Raw genomic sequence first — 24,816 nt, 5'->3', positions numbered from 1 at the left:
ATCTGGATTACAGTGTCAAGGAACTGAGCAGCGATGGATTTGTGTGACCGTAGAATACATGTTTGGATACAGTGTTTTGTATTGCTTTGTTCATGTGGATTGTCTTCAGGACAGATCGTCTACATGGTGTCAGAGGAGGTGGATAAAGGCACAGTTGTTGGAAATATAGCCAAAGATCTCAATCTAAATGTTCAAGATCTGGAATCGAGAGGAGTTGAGATTGTAACTGGATCGAATAAGAGGTATTTTGACGTAAACCGGAAGACTGGGCTTCTGTATGTCAATGAAATAATCGACAGGGAGATGCTGTGTCAGAATTCAGTAAAATGTTTTGTAAACGTTGAAGCCATTTTGAAAGGTCCAACACATCTCCACCGCATAGAAATCAATATTTTAGACATAAACGACAATGCACCATCATTCCGAGAGACAGTTCATATTTTTAATATTACTGAGTATGCCTCTCCAGGAGAGAGATTTTCTCTGCCTGAAGCCCAGGACATGGATGTTGGCAGTAACTTGGTGAAAGCCTACAAGCTGAGCCCAAATGAACACTTCTCTCTGGATGTACAGAGCGGTGGAGAGCAGGTGTCTGCTGAGTTGGTGCTACGGAAAGCTTTAGACCGAGAGAAACAGGCTGTTATCAAGCTTGTGCTGACTGCCATTGATGGAGGAAAACCAACTAGATCCGGGACATTACAGATTATTGTCAACATTATTGATGTAAACGATAATTCCCCATCTTTCAGCAAACAACTCTACAAAGTTCAGATTCCTGAGAATGTCCCAAGTGGAACGACAATTCTTATTTTAAATGCGACTGATTTTGATGAGGGTGTAAACGGAGATATAATGTATTCCTTAACGGCAAAGGGAGATGCAAAACATGCTGAAATATTCTCCATTGATCCGAAGTCGGGAGTTATCGCCTCTAAAGGCAAAATAGACTACGAGGAAAGTACAGCATTTGAGATCCGTGTACAGGCTAAGGACAGAGGCGTCCCTCCTCGAAGCACGCAGTGTAAAGTCTTGGTTGAAGTGCTTGATGAGAATGACAATGCCCCTGAGATAGCTGTAACATCACACATGGGCGCAGTGAAAGAGGACTCTCCAATTGGCACTGTTGTCGCATCTATAAATGCATTAGATAAAGATGGAGGTAAAAATGGACGTGTTTTGTGTGCCATAGTCGGAGAAGTTCCCTTTAAACTTATCTCTACTTATAAGAACTATTATTCTGTAGTAGTGGGTCGACCTCTGGACAGAGAGAGCGCATCGCAGTGCAATGTCACCATCATTGCTAAAGATGAGGGAACACCTCCTCGCTCCAGTACCAGTGTTATAACAGTAGACATCTCTGATGTGAATGACAACCCACCTCACTTTTCAGAACCCACAATAAACATGTTTCTAAAGGAGAATAGTCCTGCGAGAGATTTAATTGCAAGCTTGACTGCAATTGACCCCGACGTCAATGGCAATGCTCAAGTTACATATTCAATGCCAGAAACTAGCAACAACCTTCCAATGTCTACGATGATAAACATAAACTCTTTAACTGGTGAGATATATAGCATGCAGTCATTTAACTATGAAGAAGTAAAACAGTTCCAGTTCCAAGTTCAGGCCACAGACTCTGGTGTTCCTCCACTAAGCAGCAACGTCACTGTCAACGTTTTTATCCAGGATGAGAATGACAACAGTCCTGTGATTCTCCCGCCCTATTCTGACCACGGCTCCGTTAATTCTGAGAACATTCCTTATTCTGCTGAAGCGGGATACTTTGTGGCCAAGATCAGGGCTGTAGACGCCGACTCTGGATATAATGCGCTGCTTTCTTATCACATCTCTGAACCAAAGGGGACCAATCTATTCAGAATAGGAACCAGCAACGGAGAAATACGGACTAAGAGACGCATGAGTGACAATGACTTAAAAACTCACCCGTTGGTCATTCTGGTGTCTGATAATGGAGAACCTTCCCTGTCTGCGACTGTGTCTGTTGATGTTGTGGTCGTTGAAAGTTCAGGTGACATGCAGACATCTTTCAGGCAACTGCCTGTAAAGGAGGAGAGTTTCTCAGATTTAAATCTGTATCTGCTCGTCGCCATTGTGTCAGTATCAGTGATATTTCTACTGAGCCTCGTCAGTTTAATAGTTGTAAAATGCCACAGGACAGACGGCAGTTTCAGCAGGTGCAGCGCCCCAATGATCACTACACACCCTGACGGGAGCTGGTCTTACTCCAAATCTACTCAGCAGTATGACGTGTGTTTCAGCTCTGACACAATGAAGAGTGACGTAGTAGTTTTCCCCACGCCGTTTCCACCTGCTGATGGTGAGCTGATCAGTATTAATGGAGGAGACACTTTTCAAAGAACAAGAACGCTTCCGAGCTCAGAGAAGGTAAGGAGAACTGTTCATGATATGGGATGTTTTTGTCACGTCTTGATTTATTTTATTAGCATTATTATCTTGTGTGCACATTATATTTGTCAAATTCCCGAGATTTATTGTAATTTACATAGACTGTTCCAATTGTATGGGTACGGTTTAGGATAGGTATTTTTTTTTAAATTCTCCTCTAAATTGATGCAGAATGTAGCGTTACAATTCAGCACCAGGGACAGCGACATATGGCTTCTTGCTTTGATTTGTGTCAGTTTCATTCTTGCTCACGTTTTCTCAATTAGATTGCAGGAAAGTTGTTTCATATTCTCCTATATCAGATAATTTTGTGGATCTGTCAAATGAGTGTAGTTTTTAATGGTTTATGGTTGACGCAGTAACTGGTCAAGTTATTTAAATGTATATGCACACCACAGAAGATTTAGCCATTGAGTTCGGCTACTGGTCATCAGCTGTTTGTCAGATTTAGGGCTAAGCAATAAATTACATTTGAGTTGATCATGCAAAGCGTTGTTCATTGGATGGTCTTTTTTTATATGAACTCTTCTGATAGATACCAACATCTTGAATAACTAAAGCAATCACATCTGTATTTGTAAGTCGCTCTGGATAAGAGCGTCTGCTAAATGACTTAAATGTAAATGTAAATGTATTCATTTTAAGAGCAGAGTAAAAGCACTTGGTGTCGCTGTAGACCGTGATTATATTCAGTTGATAACTATATGGGGCTCCTCCTTCCTCTCCTCACTTCCACTGATGAGGCAGGTACAGTCAAGAGAGTTGTTGAGACGAGAACGCACTCGAGATAGGCCTGTATGTAGACACAACCGTTGTATACTAATAGAGAGATTGTTCTTATATAAAAACGTTGCTTAGCAATATTAGAAATCTATCATAAACAACTCACAGAAGAATCAGAAGGTCTGTGTATAAGGATGGACCATTCCGTGCATTGTGGATATTTTTGGATTCGGATTGTGCTGTTTATTTGCTTATGGGATATATCTTCCGGTCAGATTGTCTATTCTGTTTTAGAGGAGTTGAACAAGGGAACCTTTGTTGGGAATATAGCCAAGGATCTCAATCTCAACGTTCAGGAACTGGAGTTACGTATGTTTCAGATTGTATCCGGATCCAACAAGAAGTATTTTGATGTAAATCCAAGAACTGGTGTTCTGTTCGTGAATGAGATAATCGACCGTGAGGAGCTTTGTGAGACCAATGTGAAGTGTTCTTTGAATGTGCAGGCCATTGCGCACAATCCTTTAAATGTTTTTCGTGTTGAAATAGACATTTTGGATAAAAATGACAATGTACCTTGTTTCATTGAAAATTCTCTGACATTAAATATTTCTGAAAACGCTGCTGCGGGAGAGCGATTTCTTCTGCCAGTGGCTGAGGATGCGGATGGGGGCAGTAACTCTATGAAAACCTACAAGCTAAGTCCAAATGAATATTTTTATTTGGATGTACAGAGCGGTGGAGAGCAGAGTTTGTCTGCTGAGTTAGTGTTACAGAAGGCTTTAGACCGAGAGAAACAGGCTGTGATGAAGCTCATACTAACTGCTGTTGATGGAGGAAACCCTCCCAGATCTGGGACACTACAGATCACAGTACATGTATTTGATACTAATGACAATACTCCAATTTTCAGCAAACCTCTTTACAAAGTCAAAGTTGAGGAGAATGTTTTAAATGGAACCAAAATAATAACTCTCACAGCATCAGACTTGGATGAGGGTATCAACAGTGACATTCTTTACTATTTTGTTGGTAACAGGAATGCAAAAGGATCTAGTATATTTGCTATTGACCCATATACTGGGGATGTATCAGTGAAAGGTAATGTCGATTATGAAGAAAACGTTGGGATTGAGTTACGAGTCCAGGCTGCAGACCAAGGCCAACCTCCAAAAACGACACATTGTAAAGTGTTGGTGGAAGTAGTCGATATAAATGACAATGCTCCAGAGATAGCAATAACATCACTCATGAGCACAGTAAGAGAGGATGCCAAGTCTGGCGCTGCTGTTGCTTTAGTAATGCTCTCAGATAAAGATGGGGGTAAAAATGGAATTGTGAATTGTCAGATAAGTGATACTGTTCCTTTCCAACTGCAGTTTTCTTATAAAAATCACTACTCTTTAGTTGTGGATGGGCCTCTGGACAGAGAGAAATGTTCTCAGTACAACATCAGTATTATTGCTATGGACGAGGGGACCCCACCTCTCTCCAGCACCAGTGTTGTTACTCTATACATTTCTGATGTGAATGACAACCCACCCCGTTTTCCAGAACATCTTATTAACATGTATTTAAAGGAGAATAGTCCAGTGGGAGGTCTGATAGTTAGTGTAAGTGCTTATGATCCAGATGAAATGGAAAACGCGCGTGTATTATATTCTCTATCGGAAAGTAAAAGTGATAATATATCGCCCTTGTCAATTGTCAACATTAACTCTATAACTGGTGAAATAAACAGCATGCAGTCTTTTAACTATGAAGAAGTAAAAAAGTTACAATTTCAAGTTCAGGCCACAGATTCTGGCGTTCCTCCACTAAGCAGCAACGTCACTGTCAACGTTTTTATCCAGGATGAGAATGACAACAGTCCTGTGATTCTCCCGCCATATTCTGATCACGGCTCCGTTAATTCTGAGAACATTCCTTATTCTGCTGAAGCGGGATACTTTGTGGCCAAGATCAGGGCTGTAGACGCCGACTCTGGTTACAATGCGCTGCTTTCTTATCACATCTCTGAACCAAAGGGGACAAATCTATTCAGAATAGGAAACAACAACGGAGAAATACGGACTAAGAGACGCATGAGTGACAATGACTTAAAAACTCACCCGTTGGTCATTCTGGTGTCTGATAATGGAGAACCTTCCCTGTCTGCGACTGTGTCTGTTGATGTTGTGGCCGTTGAAAGTTCAGGTGACATGCAGACATCTTTCAGACATCTGCCTGTAAAGGAGGAGAGTTTCTCTGATTTAAATCTGTATCTGCTCGTCGCCATTGTGTCATTATCAGTGATATTTCTACTGAGCCTCATCAGTTTAATAGTTGTAAAATGCCACAGGACAGACGGCAGTTTCAGCAGGTGCAGCGCCCCAATGATCACTACACACCCTGACGGGAGCTGGTCTTACTCCAAATCTACTCAGCAGTATGACGTGTGTTTCAGCTCTGACACAATGAAGAGTGACGTAGTAGTTTTCCCCACGCAGTTTCCACCTGTTGATGGTGAGCTGATCAGTATTAATGGAGGGGACACTTTCCAAAGGACACAAACGCTTCCGAGCACAGAGAAGGTAATTACCTTTTCATTATAAAAGCATACTATGTACCATCTATTGACCAAAATGCTATTTTTAAGTCGATAATATGTCTCTTGTTTTATATAATTAGTTTTGAGCAGGAAATCCTCATGTCTCAGCATGTTGTTGTTTCGTTCAATGCGCCTTTTGACAAGGTCATGTAGGGGTACCTTATGTTGTTGAATAGAGTTAGGCCTACCTTGTTTAACTTTTCTGCCTTCTGGATATGAATCACTTTGTTCAAACAATATTGTCATAATTTGGGGTTCATTTGGTGTAAATGTTATGGTTATTTGTAGGTCAAAAAAGACAGCTCGTTTAAGAAACACTTTTCTTTTGACTTCAGCACCACTGGGGTGGACAGCGACATAACTGGGTCGCTGGTGGTTTTTAATAACACACGTTTCATGTCACACCGTGTCGCTGCAGACCATGGATATGAAGGTTGTTTCTCAGTCTGGTGCCCCTCCCTCTATGGCTTGTCATGAGCTGGGAGGGCTTTGTACAGGTCCAGGATACATCGCACTCTGTTTGTGTTTTATACAAGAAAGCATTCTCACTGCGTTTTGGCCGTTTTATGTCTCATGTTTTTATGGTAGATAACACTAGTTTCAGAATCTAATTATCGATGTTTGGCACTAACAACTGAACCGTGGATAACGATGGGCCTCTTTCTCCATGCATGTATTTTGATTCGGATTCTGCTTCTTCTTTGTTTCTGGAATTTATCATCCAGTCAGATTGTCTATTCTGTCTCAGAGGAGGTGAACAAGGGAACCGTTGTTGGGAATATAGCCAAGGACCTCAATTTCAATGTTCAGGAATTGGAGTCTCGTATGTTTCAGATTGTAGCCGGATCTAACAAGAAGTATTTTGATGTAAATGTTAAGACTGGTGCTCTGTTTGTGATCGAGAGAATCAATCGAGAAGACCTATGTGTGACGAGCAAGACTTGTGCCTTAAATTTAGAGGCCCTAGCACAAAACCCGCATAGTCTTTACCGGATCGAGATAGAGATTTTGGATACAAATGACAACGCACCATTTTTCTCAGGTAATATACTTACAATGAATATTACAGAGATTGCTATTTTAGGAGACAAATTCCTCTTACCCATTGCAAAAGATCCAGATGTTGGTAGTAACTCGGTAAACAGCTACAAGCTGAGTCCAAATGAACACTTCTCTCTTGATGTACAGAGCGGTGGAGAGCAGAGTGTGTCTGCGGAATTAGTGCTAAAGAAAGCTTTAGACCGAGAGAAACAGGCTGTGATCCAGCTGACACTGACTGCTGTTGATGGAGGAAACCCTCCTCGATCAGGGACGTTACAGATAGTGGTAAACGTTATGGATATAAATGACAATAATCCAATTTTCAGCAAACCTCTTTACAAAGTGAAAGTGAATGAAAATTCGCCGGTAGGAAAAAGAGTCACTTCTCTTCTTGCTTCGGATATAGATGAAGGAGTAAATGGTGAAGTAATATATTCTCTAGTTGGATATGGGCCTGAAAACGAAGCTCTATTCTCTATCGTTCCTGAGACAGGGGTGATTGAGGTAAAGGGACTGATTGACCATGAACAAAATGCTGCAATTGAGTTAAGAGTCCAAGCAAAAGACAAGGGTATTCCACCTAGGAGTACACGTTGTAAAGTCTTAGTTGAAGTTATTGATGAGAATGATAACACTCCAGAAATATCAGTGACGTCACTCATTGACACTGTTCGCGAGGATGTGAAAACAGGCACAGCTGTTGCCTTAGTCACAGTCACTGACAAAGATGGGGGTAAGAATGGAGTAGTTCAGTGTAACATTGCAGGTTCTGGTCCTTTCAAGTTGCAGTCTTCAAATAATAATTACTATTCTGTATTAGTTAATGGGCCACTAGACAGAGAACTTGTTTCAATGTATAATGTAACCATTGTTGCAACAGATGAAGGATCTCCACCTCTCTCCAGCACTAGAGTTATTAGTGTGCACATTTCTGATGTGAATGACAATGCGCCTCGCTTTTCAGAGCCCATAATGGTGAATTTAAAAGAAAACAGTCCAGTTGGAGGTCATATTGCCAGCTTGACTGCGAATGATTTAGACATAAATGAAAATGCTCAGTTGTCTTATTCATTTTTAGAAGGCTTTAATGCAATACCCTTGTCTACAATGATAAACATAAACTCTTTAACTGGTGAGATATATAGCATGCAGTCATTTAACTATGAAGAAGTAAAACAGTTCCAGTTCCAAGTTCAGGCCACAGACTCTGGTGTTCCTCCACTAAGCAGCAACGTCACTGTCAACGTTTTTATCCTGGATGAGAATGACAACAGTCCTGTGATTCTCCCGCCCTATTCTGATCACGGCTCCGTTAATTCTGAGAACATTCCTTATTCTGCTGAAGCGGGATACTTTGTGGCCAAGATCAGGGCTGTAGACGCCGACTCTGGATATAATGCGCTGCTTTCTTATCACATCTCTGAACCAAAGGGGACCAATCTATTCAGAATAGGAACCAGCAACGGAGAAATACGGACTAAGAGACGCATGAGTGACAATGACTTAAAAACTCACCCGTTGGTCATTCTGGTGTCTGATAATGGAGAACCTTCCCTGTCTGCGACTGTGTCTATTGATTTTGTTGTCGTTGAAAGTACAGGTGACACACAGACATCTTTCAGACAACTGCCTGTAAAGGAGGAGAGTTTCTCAGATTTTAATCTGTATCTGCTCGTCGCCATTGTGTCAGTATCAGTGATATTTCTACTGAGCCTCATCAGTTTAATAGTTGTAAAATGCCACAGGACAGACGGCAGTTTCAGCAGGTGCAGCGCCCCAATGATCACTACCCACCCTGACGGGAGCTGGTCTTACTCCAAATCTACTCAGCAGTATGACGTGTGTTTCAGCTCTGACACAATGAAGAGTGACGTAGTAGTTTTCCCCACGCAGTTTCCACCTGTTGATGGTGAGCTGATCAGTATTAATGGAGGAGACACTTTTCAAAGGACACGAACACTTTCCAACACAGAGAAGGTAAGGATCACTTTTTCTAAGGATTTTGCTTTGTAATTGCTTTTTTAAAATTGACATTATTGCTGCATTTTCAAATTCCTGAAAAACTTGGGGAAGTTCCCTTCTAACTTGACAAATTTAATGGGTACGGTATAGTTTGGGTAAAATTTTGCTCCAAATTGATGCAGCAAGCAGCTTTTCATTTCAACACCATGGACAGCGACCTGTGGCTACTTTGGTTAGTCAGTCTCATTCTTGCTCACTTTTTCTAGATAAAACTGCAGCAAAGTTGTGTCGTATTGTCCTCTAACAGATAAAGGTATGAACCTGTCAGAATATTGTAGTTTTTAGTTGCTTAATGTAAAACTGAAAACTGTAAAGACATTTAGATTTAGGCCCTAGTTCACACCACTAAGGTAAGGTAAGCAATACCTTCAATTTAGGAAGAAAGTGTTGTTCATTGGATGCATTTGTTTGTTTCTTTATGCGTTCCTTATGTTATTTACAGTTGAAGTCGGAAGTTTACATACACCTTAGCCATATACATTTAAACTCAGTTTTTCACAATTGCTGACATTTAATCCTAGTAAACATTCCCTGTCTTAGGTCACCACTTTATTTTAAGAATGTGAAATGTCAGAATAATAGTTAAGAGAATGATTTATTTCAGCTTTTATTTCTTTCATCACATTCCCAGTGGGTCAGAAGTTTACATACACTCAATTAGTATTTGGTAGCATTGCCTTTAAATTGTTTAAAACCTGTTGAGGACAGAGGGCGCTGTTTTCACTTTGGGGGAAAATCGTGCCCAATTTAAACAGCCTCGTACTCAATTCTTGCTCGTACAATATGCATATTATTATTACTATTGGATAGAAAACACTCTCTAGTTTCTAAAACCGTTTGAATTATATCTGTGAGTAAAACAGAACTCCTTTTGCAGCAAACTTCCTGACAGGAAGTGGAAAATCTGAAATCGATGCACTGTTCTAGGGCCTGCCTATTAAAGTCCTTGATATTTATTAGTTTAGATGCACTTCATACGTCTTCCACTAGATGTCGACAAGCAGTGAGAGAAGAAATTGAGTGTGTAACTTGATCTGGGCTCGAATAATAGCTCTTGGCATGACGTGTCACCAGTTTCCTGTTTTCTGGAGAGCGCGAGAAGGGACCTGGATTTGCCTTCTGATAAGCTGTCGTTATGGACGACTAATATCTCCGGCTTTGATTTTATTTGATACATGTGACAATATCATCGTAAAGTATGTTTTTTCAATATAGTTTAATCAGATTATTGAAATTTTTTCGGGAGTTTTGCCGTGTTCCGTTCTCTGAGTTTGTTGACGATGGAGAGATTCGCGCCACTTGGCAAGTGTGCTTGCTAAATCGAGAGAGAAAAAGGCCGTTCTAAAACCAAACAACGATTGTTCTGGACAAAGGACCCCTTGTACAACATTCTGATGGAAGATCAGCAAAAGTAGGACCCATTTTATGATGTTATTTCATATATCTGTCGTACATGTGAACTAGTCGTTTGCGCCCAGAGTTTGGGCACTCTCTCGCTATACCTAAGCTGGATGTCGTAATGAAGTTATTTTTAGAATTCTAACACGGCGATTGCATTAAGAACTAGTGTATCTATCATTTCCTATACAACATGTATTTTTTAGTTATGTTTATGAATAGTTATTTGGTCAGAATATGTGTGTCAGAAAAAGTGTCAGAAAAATATCCGGACGTTGTGGGAAAAAGATGCTACGTTAGCACAATGTATAACCACTGATTTCAGCTCTAAATATGCACATGTCACGGTGTTCCTCCTCCTCTTCATCCGAAGAGGAGGAGCATGGATTGAACCAAAACGCAGCTTCTGAAGTTGACATTATTTATTTACAGAAAAGACGAAAACACGAACTTCACTATAAACTAACAAAATAACAAAACGAATGTAGACAGACCTGGACGACGAACTTACATGAAACACGAAGAACGCAATAACAGGAAAAACTGACTACACAAAAACCGAACGAACAAACATACCGAGAACAGTCCCGTGTGGCGTAACATACAGACACTGACACAGGAGACAACCACCCACAACAAACAGTGTGAAAACACCTACCTTAATATGACTCTCAATCAGAGGAAACGACACACACCTGCCTCTAATTGAGAGCCATATTAGGTACCCATTAACCAACATAGAAACAGAAAACATAGACTGCCCACCCAAACTCACGTCCTGACCAACTAACACATACAAAAACTAACAGAAAACAGGTCAGGAACGTGACAGCACATTTTCGAACAAAACACAAGTGTATATATAACCTGATGTTATAGGACTGTCATCTGATGAAGCTTATCAAGGTTAGTCAAAAAGTATATATCTTTTGCTGGTTTATTCGCTATCGCTAACGTGCCTATTGCTATCGCTAACGTGCCTTGATGAATGAATGCGGTAGTGTGGTAGGCTATTGTAGTAAGCTAATATAATGCTATATTGTGTTTTCGCTGTAAAACACTTAAAAAATCGGAATATTGGCTGGATTCACAAGATGTTTGTCTTTAATTTGCTGTACACCATCGATTTTTCAGAAATGTTTTATGATGAGTATTTAGGTATTTGACGTTGGTGTCTGTAATTACTCTGGCTGCTTCGGTCCTATTTGTGACGGTAGCTGTGATGGTAGCTGCAACGTAAAACTGATTTATACCTCAAATATGCACATTTTTCGAACAAAACATCGATTTTTTGTATAATATGTTATAAGACTGTCACCTGATGAAGTTGTTTCTTGGTTAGTTTGGTTGGTTCTTGGTTAGTTAGGTTGGCTTTGTGCATGCTACCTGTGCTGTGAAAAATGTCTGTCCTTTTTTGTATTTGGTGGTGAGCTAATTTAAATATATGTGGTGTTTTCGCTGTAAAACATTTAAAAAATCGGACATGTTGACTGGATTCACAAGATGTGTATCTTTCATTTGCTGTATTGGACTTGTTAATGTGTGAAAGTTAAATATTTCTAAAAAATATCTTTTGAATTTCGCGCTCTGCCTTTTCAGTGGAATGTGGGAGGAGTTCCGCTAGCGGAACGCCAGAGCCAGACAGGTTAACTTGAGTCAAACGTGCTCGCGAACGCTTTTTCTGTTCTGCCCACACAAATTTTCTATAGGATCGAGGTCAGGGCTTTGTGATGGCCACTCCAATACCTTGACTTTCTTGTCCTTAAGCCATTTTGCCACATCTTTGGAAGTATGCTTGGGGTCATTGTCCATTTGGAAGACCCATTTGCGACCAAGCTTTAACTTCCTGACTGATGTCTGGAGAAGTTGTTTCAATACATCCACATAATTTTCCCCGCCCCATGATGCCATCTAGTTTGTGAAGTGCACCAGTCCCTCCTGCAGCAAAGCACCCCCACAACATGATGCTGCCACCCCCGTGCTTCACGGTTGGGATGGTGTTCTTTGGCTTGCAAGCCTCCCCCTTTTTCCTCCAAACATAACGATGGTCATTATGGTCAAACAGTTCTATTTTTGTTTCATCAGACCAGAGGACATTTCTCCAATAAATATGATCTTTGTCCCCATGTGCAGTTGCAAACCGTAGTCTGGCTTTTTTATTGAGGTTTTGGAGCAGTGGCTTCTTCCTTGCTGAGCTGACTTTAAGGTTATGTCGATATAGGACTCGTTTTACTGTGGATATAGATGATTTTGTACCAGTTTCCTCCAGTATCTTCAGAAGGTCCTTTGCTGTTGTTCTGGGATTGATTTGCAGTTTTCATTCCAAAGTACGTTCATCTCTAGGAGTCAGAACGCGTTTCCTTCCTGAGCGGTATGATGGCTGCGTGGTCCCATGGTGTTTATACTTGCGTACTATTGTTTGTACAGATGAACGTGGTACCTTCAGGCGTTTGGAAATTGCTTCCAAGGTTGAACCAGACTTGTGGAGGTCTACAATGTTTTTTCTGAGGTCTTGCATGATATCTTTTGTTTGATTTTCCCATGATGTCAAGCAAAGAGGCACTGAGTTTGAAGGTAGGCCTTGAAATACATCCACAGGTACACCTCCAATTGACTGAAATGATGTCAATTAGCCTATCAGAAGCTTCTAAAGCCATGACATCATTTTCGGGAATTTTCCAAGCTGTTTAAAGGCACAGTCAAATTAGTGTATGTAAACTTCTGACCCACTGGAATTGTGAAACAGTGAATTATAAGTGAAATAATCTGTCTGTAAACAATAGTTGGAAAAATTACTCATGTCATGCACAAAATACATGTCCTCACCGACTTGCCAAAACTATAGCTTGTTAACAAGAAATTTGTGGAGTGGTTGAAAAAACGAGTTTTAATGACTTCAACCTAAGTGTATGTATACTTCCGACTTCAACTTTATATATATATACAGTACCAGTCAAAAGTTTGGACACACCTAATCATTCCAGGGTTTTTCTTTATTTTTACTATGCTCTACATTGTAGAATAATAGGGAAGGCATCAAATCTATGAAATAACACATATGGAATCATGTAGTAACCAAAAAAGTGTTACACAAATGAAAATATATTTGTATTTTAGATTCTTCAAAGTAGCCACCCTTTGCCATAATGACAGGTTTAATGGTGGTGGTGGTGGAGCTGAAGTTGGCTACCTGGTCCTGATGTTGTTCTCAGTCCCCAGCCCTCTGTAGTCACTGGTTGACTCCTCCACTATCGATGTGTAGCACCCACTTGGGAGATGCTTCTTCTGCTGCCAATACTGGCACTTAAAGCTCACCCACACATCCGTCCATTGTAACGTCACCTTCTGCCATATACGTACTGCAGTCCTCTCACTTTGGGTGGGGAAAACTAGAAGTGGGTGGTGCTGAATGCATCTTTTGAATGCAAACAGTACACAGCTATAGCTAGCTAGCCAGCTAGCTTAGCAAACCAAACAAATCAATCTGCTTCCATTTCTGCAATTCTGTTGATACCAATTTTTTGAATAACTAAAATAATACATATTTATTATTTAAAAAAAATAAACACAGTAAAAACACTTGGTGTTGCCGTAAACCGTGATTATATTGTGTTGATTAGGTTCCTCCTTCCTTCCTGCACTTCCACTGCTGAAGGCACAGTCAAGCAAGTTTGGTGAGACGAGAATGCACTCGAGATGTACTGTATGTAAAAAGAACCGCGGTAAACTAGTCGAGAGATTATTCTTAACGATACTTTGCAATATAATGAAACTATCATAAACAATTTAGGCCTACAGAAGAATCGGGAGGTCCGTGGATCGTGATGGGCCTTTCCGGTAGTGCAGAATTGCCCCTCCCCCCTTGCCTGAATCCCCCCGCCTTCGCGTGAAAGTGCACGCACTCAATTCTTAATTACTGCGACTTGCTTGCTAGTTGAGATTTCTGATCACGTTAGGCTGCGATTCATTAGATTTTTTATGTCGGTTTGATACCCTGGCACGAGTAATGTCTGCAGTTTTCGGTTTGGCTATTTGTTTCAAGTCTATTAGTCTATTAATAAATCTCTTTGGCAAAATTCGTCATCTCTCCCATGTCTTATTTGACTTGTACTTGTTCAGAAATGTTTATTGCTTGCCTACATTTTACTCCCTCCTCTATGTTTAATATAACACACCTACATTAATTATTTATTTTGGTTGCCTATCCTGGTGTGAAGTTTGTTCTATAGAAATTATTTGACTCTGATGTGTGCCACAGAAAGTATTTGACTCTAGCCACAAAATTAAGAAAATTAGAAAGGGGGAGGGATTTCGGCAAGACTATTTTCTCCTTCGATCCGAGACATTACAGATCATTGTACATGTAATGGAAATACATGACAAGAATCCATTTTTCAGCAAACCTCTCTACAAAGTGAAAGTTCCGATTGGAACCAAAATATTATACCTCACTTCATTATATTTGGATGAGGGTATCAACAGTGACATTGTTTACAATTTTGTTGGCAACAGTAATGAAAAACGAGCTAGTATATTTGCTATTGACCCATATACTGGGAATGTATCAGTAAAAGGTCATGTCGATTATGAAGAAAACGTTGGGATTGAGTTACGAGTCCAGGCTGCAGACCAAGGCCAACCTCCAAAAACGACACATTGTAAAGTGTTGGTGGAAGTAGTCGATATAAATGACAATGCTCCAGAGATTGCAATAACATCACTCATGAGCACAGTAAGAGAGGATGCCAAGTCTGGCGCTGCTGTTGCTTTAGTAATGCTCTCAGATAAAGATGGGGGTAAAAATGGAACTGTGAATTGTCAGGTAAGTGGTAAGGTTCCTTTCCAAATTCAGTTTTCTTATAAAAATCACTACTCTTAAGTTGTAGATGGCCTTTGGATATAGATAAATATTCTCAGTACAACATCAGTATTATTGATACGAAAGAGGGGACCCCACCTCTCTCCAGCACCAGTGTTGTTACTGTAGTGTTACATTTCTGATGTAAAAGACAACCCGTCCCATTTCCAGAACATCTTATTAACATGTATTTAAAGGAGAATAGTCCAGTGGGAGGTCTGATAGTTAGTGTAAGTGCGTATGATCCAGATGAAATGGAAAACGCGCGTGTATTATATTCTCTATCGGAAAGTAAAAGTGATAATATATCGCCATCGTCAATTGTCAACATTAACTCTATAACTGGTGAAATAACAGCATGCATTCTTTTAAATATGAAGCAGTAAAAAAGTTACAATTTCAAGTTCAGGCCACAGATTCTGGTGTTCTTCCATTAAGCAGCAACGTCACTGTCAACGTTTTTAACCTTGACGAGAATGACAACAGTCCTGTGATTCTCCCGCCCTATTCCGACCACGGCTCCGTTAATTCTGAGAACATTCCTTATTCTTCTGAAGCGGGATACTTTGTGGCCAAGATCAGGGCTGTAGACGCCGACTCTGGATATAATGCGCTGCTTTCTTATCACATCTCTGAACCAAAGGGGACCAATCTATTCAGAAGGAACCAACAACGGAGAAATACGGACTAAGAGACGCATGAGTGACAATGACTTAAAAACTCACCCGTTGGTCATTCTGGTGTTTGATAATGGAGAACCTTCCCTGTCTGCGACTGTCCCTGTTGATGTTGTGGTCGTTGAAAGTACAGGTGACACAAAGACAATTTTCAGACATCTGACTGTTAAGGAGAAGAGTTTCTCTGATTTAAATCTCTGTCTGCTCGTCGCCATTGTGTCAGTATCAGTGATATTTCTACTGAGCCTCATCAGTTTAATATCTGTAAAATGCCACAGGACAGACGGCAGTTTAAGAAGGTACCCCAATGATCACTACACACCCTGACGGGAGCTGGTCTTACTCCAAATCTACTCAGCAGTATGACGTGTGTTTTAGTTCTGAAGCACTGAAGAGTGACGTAGTAGTTTCCCCACGCTGTTTCCACCTGCTGATGCTGATTGGAAGCTGATAAGTATTAATGGAAGGTACACTTTTCAAAGGACTCCACTCTGCCAAATATTGAGAACGTGAGGAAGGATAACTTTTCAGAAGGTATCTGTTTTTTTTATCATTGCGTTGTTATCGTTTTTTGTTTAACTGACAAAGTATTATCTTGTGGCGCAAATTCTACATACTTTGTTGGAGTTCATCCCTTCTAACTTGATGAGACAGCTGAAGTTGTCTGGGTACGGTTTTAGGTAGGTAAAATCCAGCTCTAAATGTATGAGGTGTTTGGCTCTTCAATTCAGTACCATGGACAACGATAGGCGGCTACTTGCTCTGTTATGTTTCTTTCGTATGCTATTCCTCTCTATCCGATTCATTTGTGAACCTGTCAACAAAATGAAGTTTTGGGTTGTTTATTGTAGAAGCAACAACCGGTAAAGTTATTATCTGCGCATGATTTATGTTAAATCATTATCAGCAGTCTCATTAATGTCACGGGTAGTTTTGTAACTCATTTCCCCCCCATATTTTCATGTGCTAGCCAGTCTCTCACTCTACATAATGTAGCCTACTTGGTCATGTTTGCAATATCTCAGAATTCTTAATTGTTTTCGATTCCCATGTGTAATCACATGTAACTGGCGTGAAATCGCTAGCTAGTTAGCGGGAGTGCGCTCAAAGCGTTTCAATCGGTGACGTCACTTGCTCTGACACCTTGAAGTAGTTGTTTCCCTTGGCTTTTGCGGAGCGTTAGGTAACAATGCTTCGTGGGAGGCTGTTGTTGATGTGTTCAGAGGGTCCCTGATGCGAGCCCAGGTAGAGGGACGGAAGCAAAACTGTTACACACACACACACATGACCAAACCAACTTGTTTATAGGTCGAAGATACACTATTGTTACAGTTTCATCATTTTATTTGAACTAGTACTCTGTAAAGGGTTCGTTTTGGTTTAAAACATAATAATTAAGAACCAAGGTGGTGTAATAGAGACATAGCAGATTTACAGGGGCGGCAGGTATCCTAGTGGTTAGAGCGTTGGACTAGTAACCGAAAGGTTGCAATATCAAATCCCCGAGCTGACAAGATAAAAACCTGTTCTGCCCCTGAACAAGGCAGTTAACCTACTGTTCCTAGGCTGTCATTGAAAATAAGAATTTGTTCTTAACTGACTTGCCTAGTTAAAAAAAATAAACAGCTATGTCAATAGTATTTGTGCTGTGTATATACAACACAGGATGTCGCTGTTGACCATGAACATTATTTCTAGGAGGAATAATGCTGGACTACTCATGTGAATACTAAAAAAGGAATGGAGTTGAAACCAGTCGTGTGTTTTGGGACGAGAGGAAACGCTTGTGCGTCCTGCATTACTTGGGTTGTATAAACACGGATTAGCAGAGCTTGTATTATTTTCATTTTTTCCCTTTTAGTATATTTTGGATAAGCGTTTACTTGTACAGCCATGGACCTGTGTGACCACAGAAGACGTGTTGGGATACAATGTCTTCTGCTGCTTTGTTCATGGGGATTGTGTTCCGGACAGTTCGTGTATTCAGTCTCAGAGGAGGTGGATAAAGGAACATTTGTTGGAAATATCGCCAAAGACCTAAATCTTAACGTGAGGGAACTAGAATCTAGAGAGATTCAGATAGTAACCGGATCCAAACGGAGGTATTTTGATGTCGACGTGAAGACTGGCGTTCTTTTTGTCAGTGAGATAATTGACAGAGATGCCATCTGCCCCAACTCCATAAAATGCTCCATAGATGTAGAAGCTATCATGAATCATCCCATGCGAATCCATCGTATTGAAGTAAACATTTTGGACATAAATGACAACGCGCCATCATTTCAAGAGCGCATTCACGTTATCAATATGACCGAATATGCCTCTCTAGGTGAAAGATTTCCATTACCACTTGCCGGTGATGCGGACGTTGGCAGTAAATCGATAAAAACCTACAACCTGAGCCCGAATGAATACTTTTCTCTGGATGTACAGAGCGATGGAGAGCATAGTGTGACTGCTGAGTTAGTGCTGCAGAAAGCTTTAGACCGAGAGAAACAAGCTGTGATTAAGCTGATACTGATTGCTGTTGATGGAGGAAAACCTCCACGATCTGGGACTTTAGAGATAATAATTAATGTGATAGATGTGAACGACAACAGCCCGATTTTCACTAAATCTCTGTATAAAGTCCAAGTCTTAGAAAATGTTGCATTTGGAACTTTAGTTCTAATCATAAACGCAACAGACATAGACGAAGCTGCAAACGGTGAGATTGAATACTCATTCATTGGTAACAGAGAAATGGATCTTCATAGGCTGTTTGCAGTCAATCAGCACACAGGTGAAATAACCGTTAAAGGAAGTTTAGATCACGAGGAGAACCCTGCGTTTGAAATCCGTGTACAAGCAAAAGACAAGGGTAATCCACCAAGGAGTGCCCATTCAAAAGTCCTAATTGAAATACTTGATTTCAATGATAATACACCCGAGATAGAAATAACATCCCTGGCCATTGCAGTCAAAGAAGATGCCGAGAAAGGAACAGCAGTGGCTTCATTGAGTATTGGAGACAAAGATGGGAGTAAAAATGGGCTCATCAAAGCTTTTATTATAGGAGATTTTCCTTTTAAATTACAGTCGTCCTATAAGAACTATTATTCTTTAGTGGTAGATGGGCCTCTAGACAGAGAGAGTGCCTCTCTTCATAACATAACTATTAAAGCCATTGATGAAGGGACCCCACCTCTCTCCAGTACTAGTGTTATTACTGTACACATTTCTGATGTGAATGACAACGCTCCACTCTTTCCGGAGCCCATAATGAACTTTTATATAGAGGAGAACAGTCCAGTGGGGGTTCGTGTTGGCAGCGTGACAGCGAATGACTCGGATATCAATGAAAACTCTCAATTGACGTATACACTATCAAAAAACAAAACACATGCCCGTTTGTCAACATTTCTAAACTTAAATTCTCTAACTGGTGAGATATTCAGCTTACAGTCATTTAACTATGAAGAAGTGAAAAAGTTCCAGTTCCAAGTTCAGGCCACAGATTCTGGTGTTCCTCCACTAAGCAGCAACGTCACTGTCAACGTTTTTATCCTGGATGAGAATGACAACAGTCCTGTGATTCTCCCGCCCTATTCTGACCACGGCTCCGTTAATTCTGAGAACATTCCTTATTCTGCTGAAGCGGGATACTTTGTGGCCAAGATCAGGGCTGTAGACGCCGACTCTGGATATAATGCGCTGCTTTCTTATCACATCTCTGAACCAAAGGGGACCAATCTATTCAGAATAGGAACCAGCAACGGAGAAATACGGACTAAGAGACGCATGAGTGACAATGACCTAAAAACTCACTCGTTGGTCATTCTGGTGTCTGATAATGGAGAACCTTCCCTGTCTGCGACTGTGTCTATTGATTTTGTTGTCGTTGAAAGTACAGGTGACACACAGACATCTTTCAGACATCTGACTGTTAAGGAGGAGAGTTTCTCAGATTTTAATCTGTATCTGCTCGTCGCCATTGTGTCAGTATCAGTGATATTTCTACTGAGCCTCATCAGTTTAATAGTTGTAAAATGCCACAGGACAAACGGCAGTTTCAGCAGGTGCAGCGCCCCAATGATCACTACCCACCCTGACGGGAGCTGGTCTTACTCCAAATCTACTCAGCAGTATGACGTGTGTTTCAGCTCTGACACAATGAAGAGTGACGTAGTAGTTTTCCCCACGCCGTTTCCACCTGCTGATGGTGAGCTGATCAGTATTAATGGAGGAGACACTTTTCAAAGGACAAGAACTCTGCCAAATAGTGAGAAGGTGAGCCTTTTTTGCTATTCACAATAAGTACTGGATCAGTTAGAATGAGGGTCTATTTAATTAATTCACTGCTTATGGATTTGGCTTTTATAAAAATGTTGTTGGATGATTATTGACAGTGACATTGAGTATGGTTACATGCACACAATAGTCCAATTATTTTGGATAGTCAGATTAATATCGAATTATTAGTGTGAATGTAAATGTAAGCCTATACATTGTCTTCGATTGTGAAGTGATTCAGATTTCACATAACAGCTACTGCTGCTTCATCATATGTGGTGTTAGTACTTTAGAGCAGGGCTGTCAAACTCAATCCATCCTAGTGTCTGCAGGGTTTAGTTTTTTCATTTAAATTTAGACCTAGGTGAAGGGAGTTCTCCAAATGAAATCAAATCAAATGTATTTATAAAGCTTTACATCGGCAGATGTTACAAAGTGCTTATACAGTTGTGGACAGTAGCATCAGTACTGATGTATAGTATTGTCCTATTTCAGCACCACCGGTGTGGACAGCAGCATCAGTACTAAGGTATACTATAGGTCTATTTCAGCACCACCAAGCTATAGCAAAACATCAATCAATCAATCAAATTTATTTATTTATAAAGTCATTTTTACATCAGCCGATGTCACAAAGTGCTATACAGAAACCCAGCCTAAAACCGCAAACAGCAAGCAAAGCAGATTTAGAAGCACAGTGGCTAGGAAAAACTCCCTAGAAAGGCCGGAACCTAGGAAGAAACCTAGAAAGGAACCAGGCTCTGAGGGGTGGCCAGTCCTCTTCTGGCTGTGCTGGGTGGAGATTATAACAGAACATGGCCAAGATGTTCAAACATTCATAGATGACCAGCAGGGTCAGATAATGATAATCACAGTGGTTGTCGAGGGTGCAACAGGTCAGCACCTCAGGAGAAAATGTCAGTTGGCTTTTCATAGCCGATCATTCAGAGTTAGAGACAGCAGCTGTGGTAGAGAGAGAGTCCAAAACAGCAGGTCCGGGACAAGGTAGCACGTCCAGTGAACAGGTCAGGGTTCCATAGCCGCAGGCAGAAAAGTTTAAACTGGAGCAGCAGCATGACCAGGACTGGGGACAGCAAGGAGTCATCAGGCGAGGTAGTCCTGAGGCATGGTCCTAGGGCTCAGGTCATCCAAGAGAAGAGACAGAGAAAGAGAGAGAGAATGAGAGAGAGAAAGAGAGAGAAAGAATTAGAGGGAGCATAGTTAAATTCACACAGGACACCGGATAAGACAGGAGAAATACTCCAGATATAACAGAATGACCCTAGCCCCCCGACACATAAACTATTGCAGCCAAAATACTGGAGGCTGAGACAGGAGGGGTCGGGAGACACTGTCCTGACGATACCCACGGACAGGGCCAAACAGGCAGGATTTAACCCCACCCACTTGGCCTAAGCACAGCCTCCACACCACTAGAGGGATATCTCCAACCACCAACTTACTACCCTGAGACAAGGCTTAGTATAGCCCACGAAGATCTCCCCGGCTGCACGAACCCGAGGGGTCGCCAACCCGACAGGAAGATCACATCAGTGACTCAACCCACTCAAGTGACGCACCCTTCCTAGGGACGGCATGGAAGAGCACCAGTAAGCCAGTGACTCAGCCCCCGCAATAGGGTTAGAGGCAGAGAATCCCAGTGGAGAGAGGGGAACCGGCCAAGAAGAGAAACAAGGGAGATCCGTCGCTCCAGTGCCTTTCTGTTCACCTTCACACTCCTGGGCCAGACTACACTCAATCATAGGACCTACTGAAGTCTGTCTCGACTGAAGACTTAAAGGTCGAGACCGAGTCTGTGTCTCTCACATGGATAGGCAGACCATTCCATAAAAATGTATCTCTATAGGAGAAAGCCCTGCCTCCAGCTGTTTGCTTAAATTCCAGGGACAGTAAGGAGGCCTGCGTCTTGTGACTGTAGGATACGTATAGGTATGTATGGCAGGACCAAAGAGGAAAGATAGGTAGGAGCAAGCCCATGTAATGCTTTGTAGGTTAGTAAAACCTTGAAATCAGCCCTAGCCTTAACAGGAAGCCAGTGTAGAGAGCCTATCACTGGAGTAATATGATCACATTTTTTGGTTCTAGTCAAGATTCTAGCAGCCGTGTTTAGCACTAACTGAAGTTTATTTAGTGCTTTATCCGGGTAGCCGGAAAGTAGAGCATTGCAGTAGTCTAATCTAGAAGTGACAAAAGCATTGATACATTTTTCTGTGTCATTTTTGGACAGAATGTTCCTGATTTTTGCAATGTTACGAAGATGGAAAAAAGCTGTCCTTGAAATATTCTTGATATGTTCGTCAAAAGAGAGATCAGGGTCCAGAATAATGCAGAGGTCCTTCACAGTTTTATTTGAGATGACTGTACAACCATCAAGATTAATTTTCAGATCCAACAGAAGATCTCTTTGTTTCTTAGGACCAAGAACAAGCATCTCTGTTTTGTCCGAGTTTAAAAGTAAAACATTTGCCGCCATCCACTTCCTTATGTCTGGAACACAGACTTCCAGGGAGTGCAATTTTGGGGCTTCAGCATGTTTCATCGAAATTTACAGCTGTGTATCGTCCGCATAGCAGTGAAAGTTAACATTATGTTTCCGAATGACGTCACCAAGAGGTCAAATATATAGTGAAAACAATAGTGGTCCTAAAACGGAACCTTGAGGAACACCGAAATTTACAGTTGATTTGTCAAAAGACAAACCATCCACAGAGACAAACTGATATCTCTCTGACAGATAAGATCTAAATCAGGCCAGAATTTGTCCGTGTAGACCAATTTGGGTTTCCAATCTCTCCAAAAGAATGTGGTGATCGATGATATCAAAAGCAGCACTAAGGTCTAGGAGCACGAGGACAGATGCAGAGCCTTGGTCGGACGCCATTAAAAGGTAATTTACCACCTTCACGAGTGCAGTGTCAGCGCTATGATGGGGTCTAAAACAAGACTGAAGCGCTTCGTATACATTGTTAATCTTCAGGAAGGCAGTGAGTTGCAGCGCAACAGCTTTCTAAACTTTTTGAGAGGAATGGGAGATTCGATATAGGCCGATAGTTTTTTATATTTTCTGAGTCAAACTTTGGCTTTTTCAAGAGAGGCTTTATTACTGCCACTTTTAGTGAGTTTAGTGAGTGGTACACATCCGGTGGATAGGGAGCCATTTATTATGTTCAACACAGGAGGGCCAAGCACAGGAAGCAGCTCTTTCAGTAGTTTAGTTGGAATAGGGTCCAGTATGCAGCTTGAAGGTTTAGAGGCCAAGACAATTTTCATCAATGTGTCAAGAGATATAATATTAAAACACTTGAGTCTCCCTTAATCCTAGGTCCTGGCAGTGTTGTGCAAACTCAGGACAACTGAGCTTTGGAGAAATACGCATATTTAATTTAATTACATTTTCTTTCTAATGATCATGATCTTTTCGTCAAAGAAGTTCATGAATTTATCACTGCTGAAGTGAACGCAGTCCTCTCTTGGGGAATGCTGCGTTTTAGTTAACTTTGCGACAGTATCAAAAGTAAATGTTGGATTGTTCTTATTCTCCTCAATTAAGTTGGAAAAATAGGATGATCGAGCAGCAGCGAGGGCTCTTCGATACTGCACGGCACTGTCTATCTAAGCTAGTCGCAAGACTTCCAGTTTGGTGTAGCGCCATTTCCGTTCAAATTTTCTGGAAGCTTGCTTCAGGGCTCGGGTATTTTCCGTATACCAGGGAGCTAGTTTCTTATGACAAATGTTTTTGTTTTTAGGGGTGCGTCTGCATCTAGGCTATTATGCAAGGTTACATTTAGTGCTTACGTCCTTGGGTAGATGAAGGGAGTTGTCACGATCGTCAAAGGGACTGAGAGAGGACCAAGGCGCAGCGCGTGGAAAGTACATCTTCTATTTATTTAAAGAAGGAAAAAAACAAAACAAACCAACAAAACAGACGACCGTGAAGCTATACAAACATAAGTGCTGACACAAAACACTTCGACATAGACAATTCCCCACAAACAGCTAAAGCCTATGGTTGCCTTAAATATGGCTCCCAATCAGAGACAACAATAACCAGCTGTCTCTAATTGAGACCCAATTCAGGCAACCATAGACTTTCCTAGATACCTACACTCAACCATAGACACAGCTAGACTTCTATACTAAACATAAACCCAACTACTCTAATAAACCCCCTAAACCTTACAACCACCCTAGACACTACAAAAAACACATACATTCCCCATGTCACACCCTGACCTAACTAAAATAATTAAGAAAACAAAGAATACTAAGGCCAGGGCGTGACAGGAGTTTAGAAGGGCATCAAGGAATCTTTGTGTTGTCCGAGAATTTATAGCACGGCTTTTGATGATCATTGGTTGGGGTCTGAGCAGATTATTTGTTGCGATTGCAAACGTAATAAAATGGTGGTCCGATAGTCCAGGATTATGAGGAAAAACATTAAGATCCATAATATCTATTCCACGGGACAAAACTAGGTCCAGAGTATAACTGTGGCAGTGAATAGGTCCGGAGACATGTTGGACAAAACCCACTGAGTCGACGATGGCTCCGAAAGCCTTTTGGAGTGAGTCTGTGGACTTTTCCATGTGAATATTAAAGTCACCAAAAATGAGAATATTATCTGCCATGACTTCAAGGTCTGATAGGAATTCAGGGAACTCAGTGAGGAACGCTGTATATGGACCAGGAGGCCTGTAAACAGTAGTTATAAAAAGTGATTGAGTAGGCTGCATAGATTTCATGACTAGAAGCTCAAAAGAAAAAAACGCAGTCATTTTTTATTTTTT

At 41.1% G+C, this 24,816-nt stretch overlaps 3 protein-coding genes and 1 pseudogene across 3 annotated transcripts; all 4 read left to right on the top strand.

The window, feature by feature from the left end:
- Positions 1-33: 33 nt before the first annotated feature.
- On the top strand, positions 34-2,977 carry LOC120043393 (protocadherin alpha-3-like). Its single transcript, XM_038987990.1, has 2 exons — positions 34-2,406; positions 2,963-2,977. Exons 1-2 carry the CDS (start codon positions 34-36, stop codon positions 2,975-2,977), a joined length of 2,388 nt encoding a protein of 795 aa, XP_038843918.1.
- A 367-nt stretch (positions 2,978-3,344) lies between these two features.
- On the top strand, positions 3,345-5,744 carry LOC120043377 (protocadherin alpha-3-like). Its single transcript, XM_038987989.1, has one exon. The coding sequence runs from the start codon at positions 3,345-3,347 to the stop codon at positions 5,742-5,744; it is 2,400 nt and encodes a 799-aa protein (XP_038843917.1).
- A 2,183-nt stretch (positions 5,745-7,927) lies between these two features.
- LOC120043362 lies at positions 7,928-16,603 on the top strand (annotated as a pseudogene).
- Positions 16,604-17,573: 970 nt separating this feature from the next.
- LOC120043315 (protocadherin alpha-2-like) lies at positions 17,574-20,032 on the top strand. The gene has a single exon (XM_038987936.1). It carries the CDS (start codon positions 17,630-17,632, stop codon positions 20,030-20,032), a length of 2,403 nt encoding a protein of 800 aa, XP_038843864.1. The 5' UTR covers positions 17,574-17,629.
- The last annotated feature ends 4,784 nt before the right edge of the window (positions 20,033-24,816 follow it).

The sequence above is a fragment of the Salvelinus namaycush genome, chromosome 3, assembly GCF_016432855.1.
Source record: "Salvelinus namaycush isolate Seneca chromosome 3, SaNama_1.0, whole genome shotgun sequence".
Taxonomy (NCBI): Eukaryota; Metazoa; Chordata; class Actinopteri; order Salmoniformes; family Salmonidae; genus Salvelinus; species Salvelinus namaycush.
This window is presented reverse-complemented; position numbering and strand designations above follow the sequence as displayed.